The sequence below is a fragment of the Neovison vison genome, chromosome 11 (assembly GCF_020171115.1).
Source record: "Neovison vison isolate M4711 chromosome 11, ASM_NN_V1, whole genome shotgun sequence".
NCBI lineage: Eukaryota > Metazoa > Chordata > Mammalia > Carnivora > Mustelidae > Neogale > Neogale vison.
This window is the reverse complement of record NC_058101.1, coordinates 115,731,967-115,751,854: the sequence shown is the minus strand read 5'-3', so window position 1 is coordinate 115,751,854 and position 19,888 is coordinate 115,731,967. Positions and strand designations below refer to the sequence as shown.

The 19,888-nt window shown below is 34.4% G+C and overlaps 1 protein-coding gene across 1 annotated transcript in view; it reads left to right on the top strand.

Annotated features, from left to right (window-relative positions):
• Positions 1-19,162, top strand: part of CCSER1 (coiled-coil serine rich protein 1) — a 1,235,477-nt gene extending 1,216,315 nt beyond the window's left edge. Inside the window, exon 10 of the mRNA XM_044224492.1 lies at positions 17,830-19,162. Coding sequence (XP_044080427.1) covers positions 17,830-18,315 — 486 coding nt within the window. The 3' untranslated portion in view covers positions 18,316-19,162. The remainder of the gene's footprint in view (positions 1-17,829) is intronic.
• Positions 19,163-19,888: the final 726 nt, after the last annotated feature.

Sequence of the window (19,888 nt, the reverse complement as noted above, 5' to 3'; positions counted from 1 at the left end):
CATATGCCCACTGGCTTTGAGAAAACTGTTTCATTGTTTCACGTCTCTTGTGAAGAAGAGGAGATGCTGTGGGTTTTCTCCCTTGGGAACTCAGCCTTTAGCTGACCTTATTAACATTCACCTTGCTTATCTTGCCTCTGTCCTCTAACACTGGTTGAATCCTCAATGCCCACCAGGAGGATTTACAATCCCCTTAAGAATTTAGGAGTGAGGTTGAGCCAGGAAAGGTAATTTAACTCTAGACAATTTCCTCTTGGTAATTTGTGCAATCTCAAAATATAGGTCTTGTCTGCCAGAACCTTTGAATGTTTCTTTTTGGTTATTACTGAAACTCATTACAAGGCTTCCTGCCAGCAAAGGAGTAACTACTTGTGTATACAATCTCTCTGTGGTAGAATATTTCTGAAACCTTTGACAAAACTTCTTTATCTCTGAAAACAGATTCCACATCTAAGGATACAAACAGATTCAGCAATGTCCCAAAACCCTCTGCAGAGAAATGCCCTGGGATTTATAAATGCTTCAGAAATTCTATTCCTCAATGACGACAGGAAAAAGACTGTCTGTTAATAAATATTGTTTGGTTTATACTGACACTTCAGTGGTTGTCACTGATAAAGAGGTACAGTTAAGGTCTACTGATTTACTCTACACCATTGAATTATGTGGTTAAAAATCTAAAGGGGAATTTGCTTTTTAAGTAGTTCATGACACTTCTTAACATGCATTTGCTCCGTATATGTGGAGAAAAAGTTATTTTTTTAACTTTTGTTGGATAACTGAGTGAAGTGCTTCCTAATTAGAGATATTAGAACCCCAATGCTTCCTTGGCTAGCCAGAAGGAAGAAAACGTTAGATTTTTTGCACCATTCTGTGTATGGTTTCTGTTGCTGTTGTTGAGCAGGATCTATGTTTATAAATGCTTCTGATATTTATTAGTACATTGGTTTAGCAAATGGCCTAATTAAAAAAAAAACAACTAGTAGGTATAAAGGCCCATAAGAATATCTGGAATATACTATGATTGATATGTGTTTTTAAAATATAGTAACAACTGTAAAAGCTTAAATTTTCCCTAAGGGCTATAAATGATTTCTTAAAGAGGAAGAGTTGTTTAAATATATGGCTTTTCTTTTTTGAGAGGTACTGCATTGGTCACGTTTATCTGTCTGATTTAGGGAAGCAGTATAACTTAGGCCAGTGATGCTTCAGTGGGGTAACTTTGCTCTCCAGGGACAGTTGGAAATGACTGAAACATTTTTAGTTGTTATAACTGAATGCAGGTGTTACTGTCATCAGTAGGTTGAGGCCAGTGATGTGGCTAAGCAATCTGTGATGCACAAGGCAACACCCTACAGTACAAAATTATGTAATCCCAAATATCAATGTGCTGAGGTGGAGAAAACTCGGGCTTAGAGCTTGTATTCTGAAATCCAAATGTTTGAACTCTAATTTGCAATCTGCTATCCACCAACCCTGGAATCTTCCAAAGTACCTAAGTATAAGGGCTTCCATTTCCTCATCATTAAAAGGGGTATGATAAAATTTTCTAACCATGATTAAAGATACAGTAGTCCCCCCTTATCCAGTTTTCCTTAACATGGTTTTAGTAACTTGCGGTAAACCACAGTCTGGAAGCAGAAGATCCTCCTGACATATCATCAGACAGTCAGTAGTAGCCTAACTGTGTATCACAAGTCTGTCATTCAAATCACTTCATCTCATCACATTTTATCATCTCACATCATCATAGGGTCAGAATACAGTAAGATACTTTGAGCCCACATTAACATAACTTTTATGATAGTATATAATAGTTTTATTATTATTTATTAAACTTTTACAGAGCCTAATGAAGCATTATCATAGGTATGTACATATAGGAGAAAACAGTGTATATAGGGTTTAGTACTATCTGTGGTTTTAGGCATCCACTAGGAGTTTTGGAACATATCCCCTGCAGATAAGGGGGTACTACTGTAATAAATAAAATCTGAGATTTTTCTGCCTTCTAGTCTTTTTTGTAAGTTTTTTAAAATTTATGGAACACATGTCCTCTTGAGTTTAGTATATGTAGGAATCCCTTCCAACCCTAGAACTTTTCATCATTAGATATCAGACATTACACGTAGACCTACATGTAGGTCTTAAAAACACTCATCTCTACCTTACTGCATTTTTAATGTCACTATACATTAATTTTGTTTTATTTTATTCAAGATTCAAGGTTTGCCTGGAATTTTATAAAGTCAAAGAAAGCTTTTTCAAGAATACAAATACTAGTATTGTCTCTTCCTTGGTATAATTTTTAATGATTTTATACCATTTTTAACTTGTCTAATAGGTTCATGGTTAAGGCAACTATAGGCTTCATTAAAACTAAATTATAAAATGATTTGGTGGAGTTTAATAAGAAAAAATCTTTATGTCTCTTTCAATAGCATATTCTATAGATAGTACAGGATTTGTTTGAAACACTATAGAACCTATTTTTTAAGTTAGGCAAGAAAGGTTTCCTCAAGGTGTATGTTTCAATGGAAAGAGGACTACGTACAACATTTTCATTTAATTCTTTTCTAAAATGTGTCACAATGCTAATTTAACCTTTAAGAGAGCTTACAAAGATCATTACAGAAAGAGTAGGAAAAAGACCCTTGTGATGGTCTCCGGGGCTAAACATAGAAAGAAAATAATAGTAAAGATCAAAATTAGGTTGTAAATACACCATTCTTTAAATGTGTTGAAAAGTATTCTGGTTTGTATTTTAGAAGGGAATTTGCTCACAGGATAAAAAAATGATTTATAAGAAACTTAAAAAAAAAACAGATGCAATCACTTATAATTTTAATATTTACTCATGAGTAACATTTGTGCATGCTTTCTTTCAAAACACTTTCCATATATCTAATCATATTTAACAATATATAGAGATGGTTTCTTGATATCGCAGTTTTTAAAGTTTATTTTTTTTTTAAGATTTAGTTTATTTATTTGACAGACAGAGATCACAACTAGGCAGAGAAGCAGGCAGAGAGAGAGACAGGAGGAAGCAGCTCCCTGCTGGGCAGAGAGCCGGAGGCGGGGCTCGATTCCAGAACCCTGGGATCGTGACCTGAGCCGAAGGCAGAGGCTTTAACCCACTGAGCCACCCAGGTGCCCCAAAAGTTTCTATTTTTTGCCTTTAGATCTATATATTGATATATTTGCAATTAAACATATTAAAGTTTGTTGCTATTCTTTCATTATATTTATTATGTTTATCATATATATTATATATTTATATATAATATTATATTGACTCAGCTTCTGCCTTTATTACTTATTTTCTGCACTATTATAATGAACTATTCAATCTTCTAGATTGAATATTCAATATTCAATATTCTAGATCGAATAGATTGAATAGTTCTACATTGGTCTAGTAACCAATGTCAAGTGGGTCACAGTCATTTTTGAGTCTATAATTTAATATGTTGCTATTACTACTAAAGCACCAAAATTTATTCCTTTTATAAATTAGAGAAGATCTGACCACTTTCTTGCATTTATAAATACAAATTTTGCATAAATTAAAGATAAAAAAAGTTAAAGATATTTTAATATGAGAATTTTCATAGCTCTAGTTTTGGCCAAAGAAGTGTGCCTCTATTTGTCATGTTGACGCCTGGGAAAATAATGAACTCCGTAAGTATTAATGAGTTACTAGTAAACCCCAGACACTGTTAAGAACAATGGATTCAGCATTGAACAAGACAGGCAAAGTCCCTGCCCTTAAGACACTTATATTTTAGTTGGCTTGGGATGGCAAAAGGACTATCTATCAAACCTAAGAAAGGGAACTGAAGACAGAAGAAAATACAGTAAGATGCTGGTGTGACTGATTAATAAGTCCTAAGTGATTATAATAAGGAAAATAACATTTTTTTGTTTTTAATTAGCATCATGTGTTTTATTTTTTTGTTTTTCCTTTATTAGTGTTATATAAAATAATGAGCTTTAAAATCTGTTATCTTAAATTAAATGAAATGCAGAGTACATGCTCCAGTGAAGAAATGAGAGAAAAAATAATTATAGGGAAATAAAGAACTGATTTTATTATAATATTCATACTTGACTAATGACTAAATTTGCCATCTAATCATCTACTAGGAAATCTAAGAATAGGTTATAAAATAGCTGCTTGATAACTAAAACATCTAAAAACTAACAATTATGTGAGCTTAATTTAATTCCAGTTTTGAGAATAATGTGGCTAGGCATATCTATTGAAAATTCTCTTTGAGGGATGTGATCCCAAGAGCTTCAGAAAGAATTAACAACAATTAACAACATTTTGAAGAAATCATTTCCATAATGGCCAGGGTAACAAAATACAAAGATCTATTAGCCAAAATATTTTTATGTATCTTTCTTATGTTTGACTAAACATTCTAAAAATATGTAAAACAAAATATATTCTAAATATAGAATTGGAAGAGAATTGAATGAGTTTTCATTTCTTCAAGATCTAAACTTGGCAGCTGGTAGCATTTAAATACATTCCTCTTGGAGACTTTCTCCTCTATAAAACAAACAACAACAACAACAACAAAGACAAAAACAAAAACAAAAGCAAAAAAAAAAAAAAAACCCTACTTACTTAAGGTTACACCACCTTCTCAGTGGCTGTCTGTCCAATAACTAGTTGACACAAGAGTATAAGGTTCTCAAACATTTGCCTAAGTTGAGGGAAACTATGAGGAGTAATCCTAGCTTTACATTTGCTTGTATCATCACCTAAGATAGTTTAATTACATGGGGTTTAGCTTCATCCTCTGCCAGTCTCTGTTGTCTTCATTCTCCCACAGGCATTGGTTTCAGAGTCCTCTCCCAAAACTTACTTTATTGTTTCAGATATTTGTCTCAGAGTCTGTTCTAGGATACTAAACTACAACAATAAATCTGAACTTACTTGAATATTCTGAAATAAATTACTTTGCTTTTTCAAGTTAAGAGGTGTTCAAAGGTTTGTTTTCTCAAGGATGAAATGAGCATCTATCAAAGTAATTTCTAGGTCTGTTGGTCACTTTATTTTGATATTGTAATTATTTCAAGTGTTGCTATCATCAAGTTAATTACATTCCAGGTATAATATTAGGTATTTTGTACACAGTAGTTTATCGAATCTTAATAATCCTGCATGTAGATACAAGTATGAATATAAAATTTCCCTTCATAGATGAGGTGATTGGAGACTTATAAAGATAAGTAACATGCCATAGTCATTTAGCTACAAAAGTTTCTGATTTGCTTGACTTTCTCATTAAGGTTTAAACTGCTTAAAGGCAGGAGCCAGTTCTTTTATACACAACACTGTTTCCCAACATGTAATGCATTTTCTTGCCCTCAGTAGTAGTTAGTATATTTATCAAGTGAATAAATGAACCCATATATATCTGACCCCAAATCATGCCAGTAACGCCTATGCTGTATAGTCTCCCTCGTATGCTAAGAGCCCTGGACTTAATGGTGAACATCATAAAAATTTTTTAAAAATTAAAAAAGGAAGTCTAAGATGTCAAAAGCAGATTATGCTGAACAAAGATGAACAGATGATTTAAACATTCACTTTTCTTTAAAAATCAAGAGTGAAAGTCTTCCTTTTGTTTATTTTTATTGTAGATCCACATGTACCTTATAGATGTCAGAGATTAGACCAGAGAAGGAACATTGAGGCTGCCCATAGGATTGAGTTATTTGATCCCTTTCCATGTGTCTTTATTAAAACCATATATTTAATTTAATGTGAAGAGAGTTAAAAAGATCACATAAAGAAAATAATGAATATTTCCACAAATGTAGTGTTAAAGTAATGGAAATGAAGTTTCCACTCACCTCCCTTTCATATGCAGCATGTGTAGTAGTAGAAATGAAAAAGAATCATTACCACTGTTGATTATCATGAATAATTTGTCTTTTTTCTGTCCCAAATGATTTTTCCCCTCAGACTATTTCCCAAATAGCACGCATAATCTATCTAAAGTTTGGATTGCAGATATTAAGCACAGTTTGTGGATTTGTTGGTAACTTGTCCAGCAGTTAAGTGAGCATCTTACATAAGTCATAAAGAGAATATGAAAGCTCATGTTTCTAAGCACAATTAAATACCTATAATATTGGGAAAGAGCCAAGAAGCCAGAAAATTTCCTTAACAACAAAAACCAAATCAAAAGAATTTATTCCTTTTAGTCCCAGGAAATTCCCTGAAACATCTGTAAGTCATATAATGCTTCCTTTTATACAAAATGACAACCCATCTCTACTTCAAATCTACAGAAGAGTTAAAATGGAAAAATAGAAGACATAGAGGTGTTCTATTACAAGTAAGTGCATAATAAAAATTAGAATGGCAGAAGGAATGGCCAAGTACGAGAGTCCTAAGCTCACTCCTAGATAACACACACACATCAGTGTAAATAACCAAGCAAATGACCTGAAGACTGGCAGAACAAAGTCTTCAACTAAAAGCAGAGAAGAGGCCACACTGAAGAGGGTAGGAAGGGTAGAGATACAGTGTGGAGCTAAAAGGACTAAAGGACTGTCTACTGGAGGGAGGGACATGCAACATGGAGAAGGGAGACAAACAGACTATCACACCAGGGAGCCTGAACAGGAAAGATAAATTCCTGTAATACTTGGTTTTGAAAACCAGGAGGGCCAAATTTCCCGAGTTCTAACAACCAGTGGGAATTAAAGTCTGGAATTTTTAAAATCATCAGGCCCAGTTCTGGAAGAACCTGGAGGTCCATAGGAAACTGAGTCCCCTTCCTTGAATAGACATCACAACCAATAGTCCTCAAAGATACAAGATAGAAATAGCATCTGGTAAAACACCAGGGACATGGAGGAGGGAGAGCTATTTACTAAAATCAGTGTATGCTCCAGAGGGACAGAGATAACTAGGAGACTTCTCCAGGAACAAAGGAGTTGGAGGTGCCATTCCCCTTCCCTGTGTTCCAGGTTAAACACATGGCCATCTGTGGGAACCAGCACACCATTAACATTTACTACCCAACTTGCTTACGCCATGTCCTTGCCCCCAGGTTTTGGGAATCTACCCCTTGAGCCAGGATTGCCTCAGTCCCAGCACTGCTGGTCTGTCCCCCCAGAAGACCAGCACATAACTTAACACCACTGCATGTCCACCCACATGCTTTGTGGGTCTCAGTTGTGGTGATGGCAGCCCCAGGTCCCATTTGGGAAGATCGGTGCTCACTTTGTAAAATTGTGAACCCAGTGCACACACATGTTTTGCTGATCTACCCAGGCCGGTCCATTGCCCAGTCCCACTGGGCACCTCTCCTACAAGCACTTTAAGGATCCACCTGCTCCAATGGCTCTTGGCAGGATTCCATTCATATGGGAGCCAGAAGCTTGGCTATATGTAAATAGCCCCAGTATGAGCCAGGACCACTCCAAAGTGACCCCTCCCATGGGGAAAGGGAGAGAGAATCACATACACAAGCAGTTGGTGGCCCCAGCAGAGGTCTATGGCAGAAAACTGATCTGATTATAAGCCCTGCTCAACAATGAAAGCTTCTTGGGGACAATATGGGGAAAATACTCTGTAGTTTAATGCTATTCCACTGTGGCAAACATCTGGTCTGACTCAACTCTAACCCAAGGCATCCCCAGACTAGTCCATTAACACAGGGACCAAACACTACCCATAACAAGAAATGAGCCATTGCAGACAACTGTACTGAAGGAAAATGTGGCTTAGCCACAATAGCAGGGCACATGCATTACATATGAGTCACCCCTGAAATGCCAAGTTCAGGTAAATGGGACACTACATTGCAGGGCACTATAGGATTTCTTCTTCATAAGAAGACTAATTTCAAGAATAGGAGCTATAGCTGACTTTCCTAATACACTGAAAGAGATATATAGACTTAGATATAATAAGGAGAGAAAGAAATATGTCTCAAATCAAATAAGACAAAACACAAGAGACCTAAGCAAAACAGAGATAGGTAGAGTGTCTGATAAAGAAATTAACAATTACAAAGATACTCACTGGACTTGAGGAAAGGGTGGAGGACATCAGTGAAACTCTTCACAAAGAAAAATTAACCAATCAGAGATGAAGAACAAAATAACAAAGTTAAAAATACACTAGGTGGAATAAATAGCAGAGTAGAAGAAGTGGAAGAATGAATCAGTGACCTGGAGGCCAGAATAATAGAAAGTAGCCAGGCCGAGGAGGTTAGATTAAAAAATATGTATATATGGGGGCACCTGGGTGGCTCAGTGGGTTAAGCTGCTGCCTTCGGCTCGGGTCATGATCTCAGGGTCCTGGGATTGAGTCCCGCATTGGGCTCTCTGCTCAGCAGGGAGCCCACTTCCCTCTCTCTCTCTGCCTGCCTCTCCATCTACTTGTGATTTCTCTCTGTCAAATAAATACATAAAATCTTTAAAATGCAAACTATTTAAAAATATGTATATATGGAAAATGAAAATAGACTTAGAGAATTTAGTGACTCCATCAATTGTAATAACATTTGCATTACAGGGATCCCAGAATAAAAGAGAGAAAAGAGGGCAGAATATTTATTTGAGGAAATAATAGCTGAAAACTGCCCTAACCTGGGGAAGGAAACAGATCTCCAGATCTAGGATGTACAGAGAGCCCCCAACAAAACCACCCCAAGGAGAGCCACACCAAGACACAAAGTAATTAAAATGGAAAAAAAGTGGTGATTAAGAGAAAAAAATTAAATCAGCAAGAAGAAAAGAAGACAGTTATATACAAGGGGAATTTCATAAGGATACTGATATCTCAGCAGAAACTTTGCATGATATATTCAGAGTGCTGAAAGGAAAAAAAGAAAAAGAAAGAAAGAAATCTGCAGCCAAGAATACTTATTCCAGCAAGGGTATCATTCAGAGTAGAAGGTGAGGTAAAGAATTTTCCAGACAAACAAAAGGTAAAGAAATTCATGACCACTAAACCAGCCCTACAAGACGTGTTAAAGGGAATGTATTGAATGGAAAGGAAAGATCTTACATAAGAGTAAGAAAAGCAGGAAACGTAAAAGCAGTAAAAATAATTATATCCAGAAAAGCCAGGTAAGGGACTCACAAAATTAAAGGATGTAAAGTATAGTAATATATACTTAAAAAATGGTGGGGAGAGGGGTAAAGAATGGGTCAAATTTAACTGATCATCAACTTAATACAGACAGTTATACACAGATGTTATATATAAACCTAACGGTAACCACAAATCAAAATCTACTAATAGATATGCAAAAAGCGAAGAGAAAGGAATCTGAGTATATCACTAAAGAAAGCCAACTTATGGTGAGGAAGAGAGCAAGAAAACAGAAGAACAGAGAAAAACCACAAAAACAACCACAAAACAAGTAACAAAAAGCAATAAAAACATACCTATCAATAATTATTTTGAAGGTATATGGATTAACAGATATATCCAGAATATTCCATACTAAAACAGCAGAATAAACATACTTTTCCAATGTACATGGACTATTCTCCAGAATACATAATATATTTGGCCACAAAACAGGTCTCAACAAATTTAAGAAGTTCAAAGTCACACTATGCATCTTTTCTGACCACAAGAAACTAGAAATTGACCACAAGACAAAATCTGGAAAGATCAGGAAAACATGGTGGTTAAATAACATTGTACTAAACAATTAGTGGGCCAACTAAGGAATCAAAGAGGAATTTAAGAGAAAATACATAGAGACAAATGAAAATGAAAATACATGGGTCCAAAATCTTTGGGATGCAGCAAAAGCTGTTCTAAGAAGAAAGTTAATAGCAATACAGACCTACCTCAAGAAGCATGAAATATCTCAAGTAAAAAATCTAACCTTACATGCAAAGTAGCCTGAAAAAGAAGAACAAGGAAACCCTAAACCTGAAGAAGGAAATAATAAAAATATAAATAAATGACATAGAGACTAAAAGCAAAATCCAAACAATAAAAAGAGCAGATTGATGAAACCAGGATCTGTTTCTTTGAAGAAATCTACAAAATTGATAAATCCCTAACCAGACTCCTAGAGAGAGGGAGAGAGAGAGAGAGAAAGAGAAAGGGAGGAAGAAAGAGAGAGAGAGGAAGTTCAAGCAAAATTGGAAATGGAGGAGAAGTAATAACCAATACCACAAAAATATAAAGGATTGTAAGAGAATATTATGAAAAATTATATGCCAACAAAATGAGCAAATCAGAAGATATGGATAAATTCCTAGAAACATATAACCTACAAAAACTGAAGCAGGAAGAAATAAAAAATTTAACAGATTGATTACCAGCAATGAAATTGAATCAGTAATCAAAAAAAGAAAAAAAATTAAAATCTCAACAAGCAAAAGTCCAGAAGACAGCTTCACAGGCAAATTCTACCAAATATTCAAAGAAGAGATAATACCTATTCTGCTCAAATTTTTCCAAAAAAAATAGAAGGGGAAGAAAATTGTCTAAATTCATTCTATGAGGCTGGCATTACATTGATACCAAAATCAGATAAAGACACCACACACACACACACAAAAAAAAACCATAGATCATTATCTCTCATGAGCATAGAAGCAAAAATCCTCAAAAAAATATTTTCAAACCAAATACAATATTTAAAAAAAAATCATTCACGATGATCTAGTGGTATTTATTCCTGGGTTGCAAGTGTGGTTAAACATTTGTAAATCAATCAGTGTGATACATCACATTAATTATGAGAGAAACCATATGATTGTTTGATCATTTCAATAGATGTAGAAAAACATTTGACAAAGTACAACATACATTTATGATAAAAAAAAAAACCCTCACCAAAGTAGATTTACAGGAACATATCTCAACATAATAAAGGCCATATATGAAAAAAACTATAGCTAGCATCATACTCAATGCGGGGGGGGAGGGGAGGACTGAAAGCTTTTCCTCTAAGGCCAGGAAAAAGGCAAGAATGTTACCGGTATGCATTACCTGTATGCAACATAGTATTGGGAATCCTGGCTGCAGCAGTCAGACAACAAAAAGAAATAACAGGCATCCGAATCCATAAGGAAGAAGTAAAACTTTCTATTTGCAGATGATGTGGTACTCTATAATATACTCTATATTAAGACTCCACAAAAAAAAAAAAAAAAACTATTAGAACAGAAAAATGAGTTCAGTTTGTCTGCAGGATACAAAATCATTGTACAGAAATCTGTTTCATTTCTTTACACTAATAATGAAGGAGCAGAAAGAAATTCAGAAAACAATCCCATTTATAATTGCACCGAAAATAATACAATATCTAGGAAAAAACTTAACCAAGGAGGTGAAATACCTGTACTCTGAAAAGTATAAAACACTGATGAAAGAAATTGAAGATGACACAGATAAATGGAAAGACAGTCTATGCTCATGGATTGGAAGAACAAAAACTGTTAATCTACCGAACACAGTCTACAGATTTAATGTGATCCCTATGAAAATACCAACAACATTTTTCACAGAAGTAGAACAAATAATCCTAAAATTTGTATGAAACTGCAAAAGACCCCAAATATCCAAAGCAACCTTGAGAAAGAAAAACAAAGTTGGAGGTATCACAATTCTAGACATCAAGTTATTATACAAAGCTGTAATATTGAAGACAATATAGTACTGGCACAAAAACAGACACATAGATCAATAGAACAGAATAGAAAATGCTGAAATAAACCATGATTATATGGTCAGTTAATCTGACACAGAAAGTAAGCATATGCAATGTGAAAAAGACAGTCTCTTCAACAAATGGTGGACAGCCATATATAAAAGAATGAAACTGGGCCACTATCCTTTGCTATGCACAAAAATAAACTCAAAGTGGATTGAAGATCTAGATGTGACACCTAAAACCATAAAAATCCTGAAAGAGCGCAGAGGCAGTAATTTTGCTGCTTATTTGCTGTAATGGTATCTTTCTAGATATGACTTTTTAGCCAAGAGAAACAAAAGCGAAAATAAACTGTTGGGATTACCTAAAATTAAAAAAAGCTTCTGCACAGTGGAAGGAAACAACCAACAAAACTAAAAGACAACCTACTGCATGAGAGAAGATATTTGCAAATGATATATCCAGTAAAGGATCATTATCTAAAATACATAAAGATTTTCTACAACTCAACATCCAAAAGACAAACAATCCAAATAAAAAAATGGGGAGAAGACATGACAGACATTTCTCTAAATAAGACGTACAATTGTCCAACATATGAAAAAGATGCTTAACACTGGGGAAATGCAAATCAAAACTACAATGAGATATCACCTTACACCTATCAGAATAGCGAAATTAAAAAAAGAAGAAATGTCAAGTGTTTATGAAGATGTGGAGAAAAAGGAACCCCCTTGTATTGTTGGTGGGAATGAAAACTGGTGCAGCCACTGTGGAAGACAGTATGGAGTTTCCTTAAAAATTTTAAAATAGAATTGCCCTGTGATCCAGTAATTGGACTACTATTTGCAAAATTTTTTTTAAAATGCTTATTCGAAGTGATATATACACCCCTATGTTTACTGAAGCATTATTTACAATAGCCAAATTATAGAAGCAACCAAGTGTGAATTCACAGATAAATGGATAAAGAAGATATAGTGTACACACACATGCATGCACATATATCTATACATACATCTATACATATATCTATAGAATATATATATATATATATACACATACATATATAAAATAAACACAATGGAATTTATTCAACCATAAGAAGGAATAAATCCTGCCATTTGCAACCACATGGATGGATTTCAAGTGTTGATAAGTATAATAAGCCAGTCAGAGAAAGACAAATATCATATGATTTCACTCTTATGTGGAATTTAAGAAACAAAACAAAGGAAAAAGACACACAAGCCAAAAAAACTAGACTTTTAAATGTAAGATACTAACAGATGGTTTGCTGAGGGGAGGAAGGGGGATAGGTGAAGTAGATAAAGTAGAATAAGAGTATACATACCTTGATTAACACTGCCTAACATATGGAATTTCTGAGTCCTTATATTGCATACCATCAACTAATATAATAATCCTATGTATTAACTATACCATAATCAAAATAAAAGACAAAAATTAAAGGTAAAAAATAGCAGTCTACTACAGACATAAACACAATATTAAAAGAGAAAAGACATGTTTAGCAAAATATCTCAACTTGAAATCACTGAGTTTAAGGACACCCTAAAGATATCTCCTAATATGTCTTAGTTTTAAAGAAAATTGGGGAGGTTCATCTTAGTAATGATAATCTTCAAGCATGAATTTATAGTATTGTCTGTATGTATTTTCTAAAATGTGGTGCATTTTAGAAATATTCACATGGGAATACTGCAAGGCCACTAACTGGTATTAAATCAAGTGAACTGTCTATCCCACACTATCTGTAATATACAAATTCATTGTGCTTCCATCTTTCTGTCAATATACAGCCATGCCTTGTTTTATTACACTTCACATATACTTTTTTTTTTTTTTACAAATTAAAGGTTTATGGCAATCCTGCATCGAGTAAGACTATGGGCACCATTTTTCTAATACCATTTGCTCATTCTGTATCTCTGTGTCACATTTTTGTAGTTCTCACAATATTTCAAAATATTCATTTTTTTATATTTGTTATGGTGCTCACTGATCAGTATTGTAATTATATATGGTGCCACAAACTGAAATTATATAAGATGGCAAACAATTTATAAATGTGGTGTGTATTCTGACTGTTCCACCAACCAGCCACTCCTCAATTCTTTCCCTCTCCTGAGCCTCCCTAGTCCCTGGCACAAGAATATTGAAATTACGACAATAACACTACAATTACCTCTAAGTGGTCAAGGTAAAGGGTTGTACATCTGTCACCTTGAAACCAAAAGCCAGAAATGACTAAGCTTAGTGAGGAAGACATGTTGAAAGCCTAGGTAGGCTGACAGCTTGGTCTCTTGTGCCAAACAGCCAAACTGTAATGTCAAAGAAAAGTGATTGAAGGAAATTAAAAGTGCTATACCAGGGAACACATGAATGATAACAAAGTGAAATATACTTATTGCTTAGATGGAGAAAGTCTTAGTGATCTGGATAGAAGATCAAACCAGCTACAACATTCCCTTAAGCCAAAACCTAGTCTCCAGAAAGGCCCCAAGTTTGTTTAATTCTATGAAGGCTGAGAAATGAGGAAACTGAAGAAAAATATGATATTATCAGAGACTGATTCATGAAGTATAAGGAAAGAAACCATGTCTGTATCATCAAATGGCAAGGTGAAGCAACAAGTGCTGACTTAGAAGTGCCAGCAAGTTATCCAAAAGTTCTAGCTAAGATAATTAATGAAGATAGCTACACCAAACAACAGATTTTCAGTGTAGTGAAAATATAGTTCTTCTATTGAAAGAAGTTGCCATCTAGGACTTTCATAGCTAGAGAGGAGAAGTCAGTGCCTGGCTTCAAAGGACAGACCGACTCTCTTGTTAGAGGCTAATGCAGCTGGTCACTTTAAATTGAAGCCAATCTAAAAATCCTAGGGCCCTTAAAACATATAATATCTATTCTGCCTATGCTCTAAAAATGGATCAAAGCTGGGATGACAGTACATCTGTTTACAACATGGCTTAGTGAATATTTTAAGCCTACTGTTGATATCTACTCTCAGATAAAAGATTCTTTTTGAAATATGAGTCCTCATTGACAATACAACTGATAATTCAAGAGCTTTGTTGAAATACACAGTGGGATTGAGGCTTTTATGCATGCCAACACAACATCCATGGATCAAGAAGTCATTTCAACTTTCAAGTCTTATTATTTAAGGAATACATCTTGTAAATCTATAGCTGCTGCTATCGAGAGTAATACATCTTACAGATCTGGGCAAACTCAGTTGGAAACCTTCTGGAAGGGATTCACCATTCCTAATGTCATTAAGGATATTCATGATTCATGAAAAGGGGTTAAAAAAATCAACATTAACAGGAATTTGGAAGAAGTTGACTCTAACCCTCAAGTATGAATTAGGGCTTCAAGACTTCAGTGGGGAAAGTAAATGCAGATGTGGTAGAAATAGTAAGAGAACTAAAATAAGAACTGGAGACAGGAATGTGATGGAAATGCTGAAATCTTATGATAAAACTTTATAAAGAGTTGCTTCTTATGGATGAGTAAAAAAAACTTTTTTGAGATGAAACCTACTTCTGGTGAAGATGCTGTGAAATTATTACAATGACAGCATTGAATTTATAATATTACATAAACTTAGCTGGCAAACCAAAAGCAGGATTTTAGAGGGTTGACTTCAATTTTGAAACAAGTTTGACTGTGGGTAAAATGCTATCAAACAATATTACATGCTAGAGAGAAGTTATTTGTGAGAGGAAGAGTCTATCAAGGCAACAAACTTCTTTGTCTTATTTTAAGAAATTGCCACAGACACCCCAACCTTCAACAACCACTATGCTCACAAGTCAGCAGCCAGCAACATCAGGACAAGAACTTCCCCTGGGAGGCGGGGTGGGGGAATACAACTCCTGGAAAGCTCGGTTGATGGCTAGCATTTTTAGCAATAAGATATTTTCAATGAAGACATGTACATTGTTTTTTGTTTGTTTGTTTGTTTGTTTGGCATAACACTATTGCACATTTAACAGACTACAGTATAGTGTCACATAATTTTTTGTATGTCCTGGGAAACAAAAAAAAAACATCATTTGACTTGCTTTATTGTGATATTAGCTTTATTGTGGAATATCACCTGCAATATCAACAAGGTATTCCTGTAATAGGAATAGAAGCTATCTTAAAAGACTCTTGTGAAAATTAAATATGTAAGGGTATTAGAAGAATGTTTGGCATATAATATACACTCAGTAAATATCAAGTAGTATTATTTCAAGAAGACAAACCTTTTCTGTGGTTCTTAAATGCCTAATATGTGCCAGCAAACTGGGTCAGGTAGATAGGGTGTATATAAGAAAAGTAGGTAACTAGAGGTTGCATTTTTGCAGTACATCGTAAGAACTTGATTTAAAGGGACATGAGGAAAAGAAAAAAAGGCAAAGATAATCTCCAGGTGTTGGCCTGATAATGGTGCCATTTACTGAGAAAAAAGATATTTGGGAAATGGGTTTCAGAGTCAAAATCAAGTTTGTTTGGTTCTACATGAAATAAATTAATTAATCAAAGTGATGATGACTGGATAAGTAAATTGGGGCCTAAAATAGAGATCACTTTGGAGAAATGTTCTTCTAGGGAATAATGAAATGATAGGTATGTAAAAAGACTGTCTAGACGTCAAGTATGCAGAAATTTTCATTGGCTCCTTCAGCACATTTTGTATCAGTTGACTAGCATTTACTCTATACTCTTCTCTTTCCTCCTTCTTTGCAGCAACAGTAAATCTTTCAATTTTGCCTCTAGAGACTTAAGCCAACTTGTCAGTTTCTATCTCTGTATTTTTCAAACAAAGACAGGGCTCTCTTCAAGAGAAGTTCTGGTGCCAACATGTAATCTCTGCTTTCTTTTTTTTTTTTTTAATGTTTGAAAATATTTTATTTTTTCCTTTTTATTATTAGTTTGAGAGGTAGAGGTCAGTAAGTCTTTGCTTTCTTTGTAGCATGATTCATTGAGCTATGTCTTGTTTCTCTCATTAGAGTATAAACTTCTTGTGAGAAAGAAGATAGTGTATACTCTTGGACCTTATTTTTTCTGATTAACAAACTATAACCAAAAGTCTAAATTAAACACTTGCTGAAATTTTTCTAAGTGTTCTCTGGTTCTCCTTAGGTCATTGTAGTGACTTTGTCTTTAGTTCCTTAAATTTCTAGGTGACCATTTTGCTGACACAAATCATGATATTGGTAATTTTAAAAGTCTCTTAGCATGTGCTTAAGTAAGTAAAGTATTTTAAATCCAACAAAAAATTAGTGGCATCATATATGGATGTGTATTACTTAGCTAAATAATCTGTACTCGCAGATAAAACTATAGAATTCAAATTAAGGAAACTAGATAAACAAATTTCAAAATGTCTTTTAGTTCAACACTAAAAGAAAAATAAATAAATAAAAAGAAATACATTATTAAGCTATGGGCAGACATGAAGGAATCTTAGATGTGTATTGCTTAGTCAGCTAAGGCAATAGGAAAAGACTACATAAATACTATATTATTCCAACTATACATTGTTATGAGAAAGGCAAAACTTTGGAGACAATAAAAATATCAGTGGTTACTAAGGATCAGAGGAGATGGGGAGAGATTATTAGGTAGAGCACATAGGATTTTTAGGGCAGTGAAAATATTCTGTATGACATTATAATAATAGAGAAGTGTCATAGGAATTTGTTCAAACCCAAAGAAGATACAGCTCAGAGAGTGAAGACTAAGCTAAACTGTGGACTCTAATTATGTCAATGTAGGTGAATCACTGGTTAAAAAAAAGTAGCATTCTGGTGAATGATGTTGATAATGGCAGGAGGTTATGAATGTGTGGGGCAAATGGTTCAAGAGAAATTTTTGTACTTTCCTCTCAACTTTGCTGTAAAACTGAAACTTCTCTGAAAAAAAACTATTTAAAAAATATCTTTTATAGTAAATTATCCATTTAACCACTATTTGTAATAGTACTGCCCTGGGAAATTTAATCTCACAAATTATGGGGTTTTTTTTTCAGCCTTGTTGAAAATTTGGGGGTTTGCACATAAATGTGAAAACACCACTCTGTATTCTATGTATGCTACGAATGGATTTTTTTTGACATCTTTTTCTTTCTGTGTCTTTACTGTAGCCTACATATCGAAATCGAATTGTGAGCCAAAGTCTCAGCACAAGGGACAGAAAAGCAATGCATACTCCCACCGAGGACCGTTTTAGATACTCAGCAGCTGATCAGACAAGCCCCTACAAAAGTAAGACCTGTCAACTATCAAGTCTCTGTTTAAGTAATTTCCTGAAGGACAGGGAACTAGTGGAAGTTATAAAACACTCCAGAGGAACTTATGAAACCCTCACATCAGAGGTCACCCAGAATTTACGGGCTACGGTAGGGCAGAACTCTCTGAGGCCAGCAGTTAAGACGGAAGGGCCCTCCATGTTCTCTGAGAAACCAAAGGACCAAGCTGCTGTGACCCGACAGCATTCAACTTTTACAGGACGGTTTGGACAGCCACCAAGAGGGCCAATCTCTTTACACATGTACAGCAGAAAGAATGTTTTTCTTCACCACAATTTACACACCACTGAACTGCAAACTCTAGGCCAGCAGGATGGATAATTAAATCACCCTATTCCTGTCTCTCAGTAGGATAAGGATGGTTAGTGTTTCTCGTGCATAGCTCATGTTTAAATTGTCATATTCTTACTACTTTTTTAGTTATAAACAAATTGTATACTTTTTTTTTCTTTTTTTTTAGAATGAGGGTTCAGGCATGTTAATTGAATTAGGTTGGATAGCCTTGAAGACTTTATTATATATGTGTATAATAAATGGGACCATCTTGTTGGTTTATATAGACCATAGTTTATTTATCTTTATCAGTCACTGATATGCATTGAAATTTCAGAAGGTAATATCAAATAGCACTCTGTTCACTTAATGGTGTTACTGTGAAAATAGACGTGAGGAATAAATAGATAAAGGAACTGTAAAGAATTTTAAATTACATAGTTAATAGAAGGAGGAGAAAAAGAAGGATTTGAAAGTCTTATATTTGATGTGTATTTATTTGAAGAATGAAGCTTGCTTGCATGTAACCTAGAGGTGCATCTGTCTCTCTATTACATACATTCAAGCTTATCTTGCCATACTATTAAGGGGGAAATGGCTATTTCTTTTATCCTCTAAATGTTTAGTTCACACTGGTTCACAAAGGATTTCAGACTGAGTAATTGCTATCCAAATAGAGAATGACAGCTCTGATCTTTGAAAAATTTTGCTTTCCGTTTTGCTATGGATGTTGAAGTAGTAGGACATAACACGTTGAAGTGGTAAAGTTGGGTGAGTTTTGTCAAATGATGCATAAAGCATGACATGTTATATTCCGAGTCACTGTCATAGCAATATCAGCATTTTTTTTTAATCTGAAGTATAGGTCATTCTAAGAAAACTTTTATTTCACTTTCCTTGTATTTTTAACATTTTCACTTATTTTTATGTATGTCCAATTTTGCTCACTATATATCAATTGTTCTACATGAGGAGTTGAGGAACAGAAAGTCAGTTTCTTGGTAGCCCAGTATACATGATTCTGACAACTCAGTCATCTAGATTTAGAAGAAAAAGCAAATATATGTGAACTTCGGCAGTTTGGTCTTAGAAATAAATCTCACAGAAATGCTCAGAACTCATTCCACAGGAAAGATTTCTCTTTAACAAACAAGGCCTAATATATTTTATACATAAGTACACACAAGATAGATCAATGAATCTAAATAATTTCTTTATGTTTAATTAATAACTGAACTGTATGCAGCTGTAGAACTAACTAACTAAATAGTTTTAAAATAGTAAGAATCAGGACTGCAATTTTCTTATACAATGATAAAAGCTAGTTACTTTATCCACATTAGGCATCGTCCCTGCAAATTGAAATTGTCATACCTACTGCATGATTTGTTTCCCTTGCATTCTCTAACAGACAGAATCCATTGGCATGTACAAATGAAATGAATAAAGGGAAATTGAGATAGCAGTTTTAGCATGGCATCTGAATAATCTGCTTAAATTAAAGCTGTGTATGAAATGCATCTCTTAATACAAAATGGATTTAAGCTCTATCCTTTGGGGAAAAGCCATTAAATTTCTCCCCAGCTTTAACAATTAAACTTTGCTCCATTTTTACACTTGA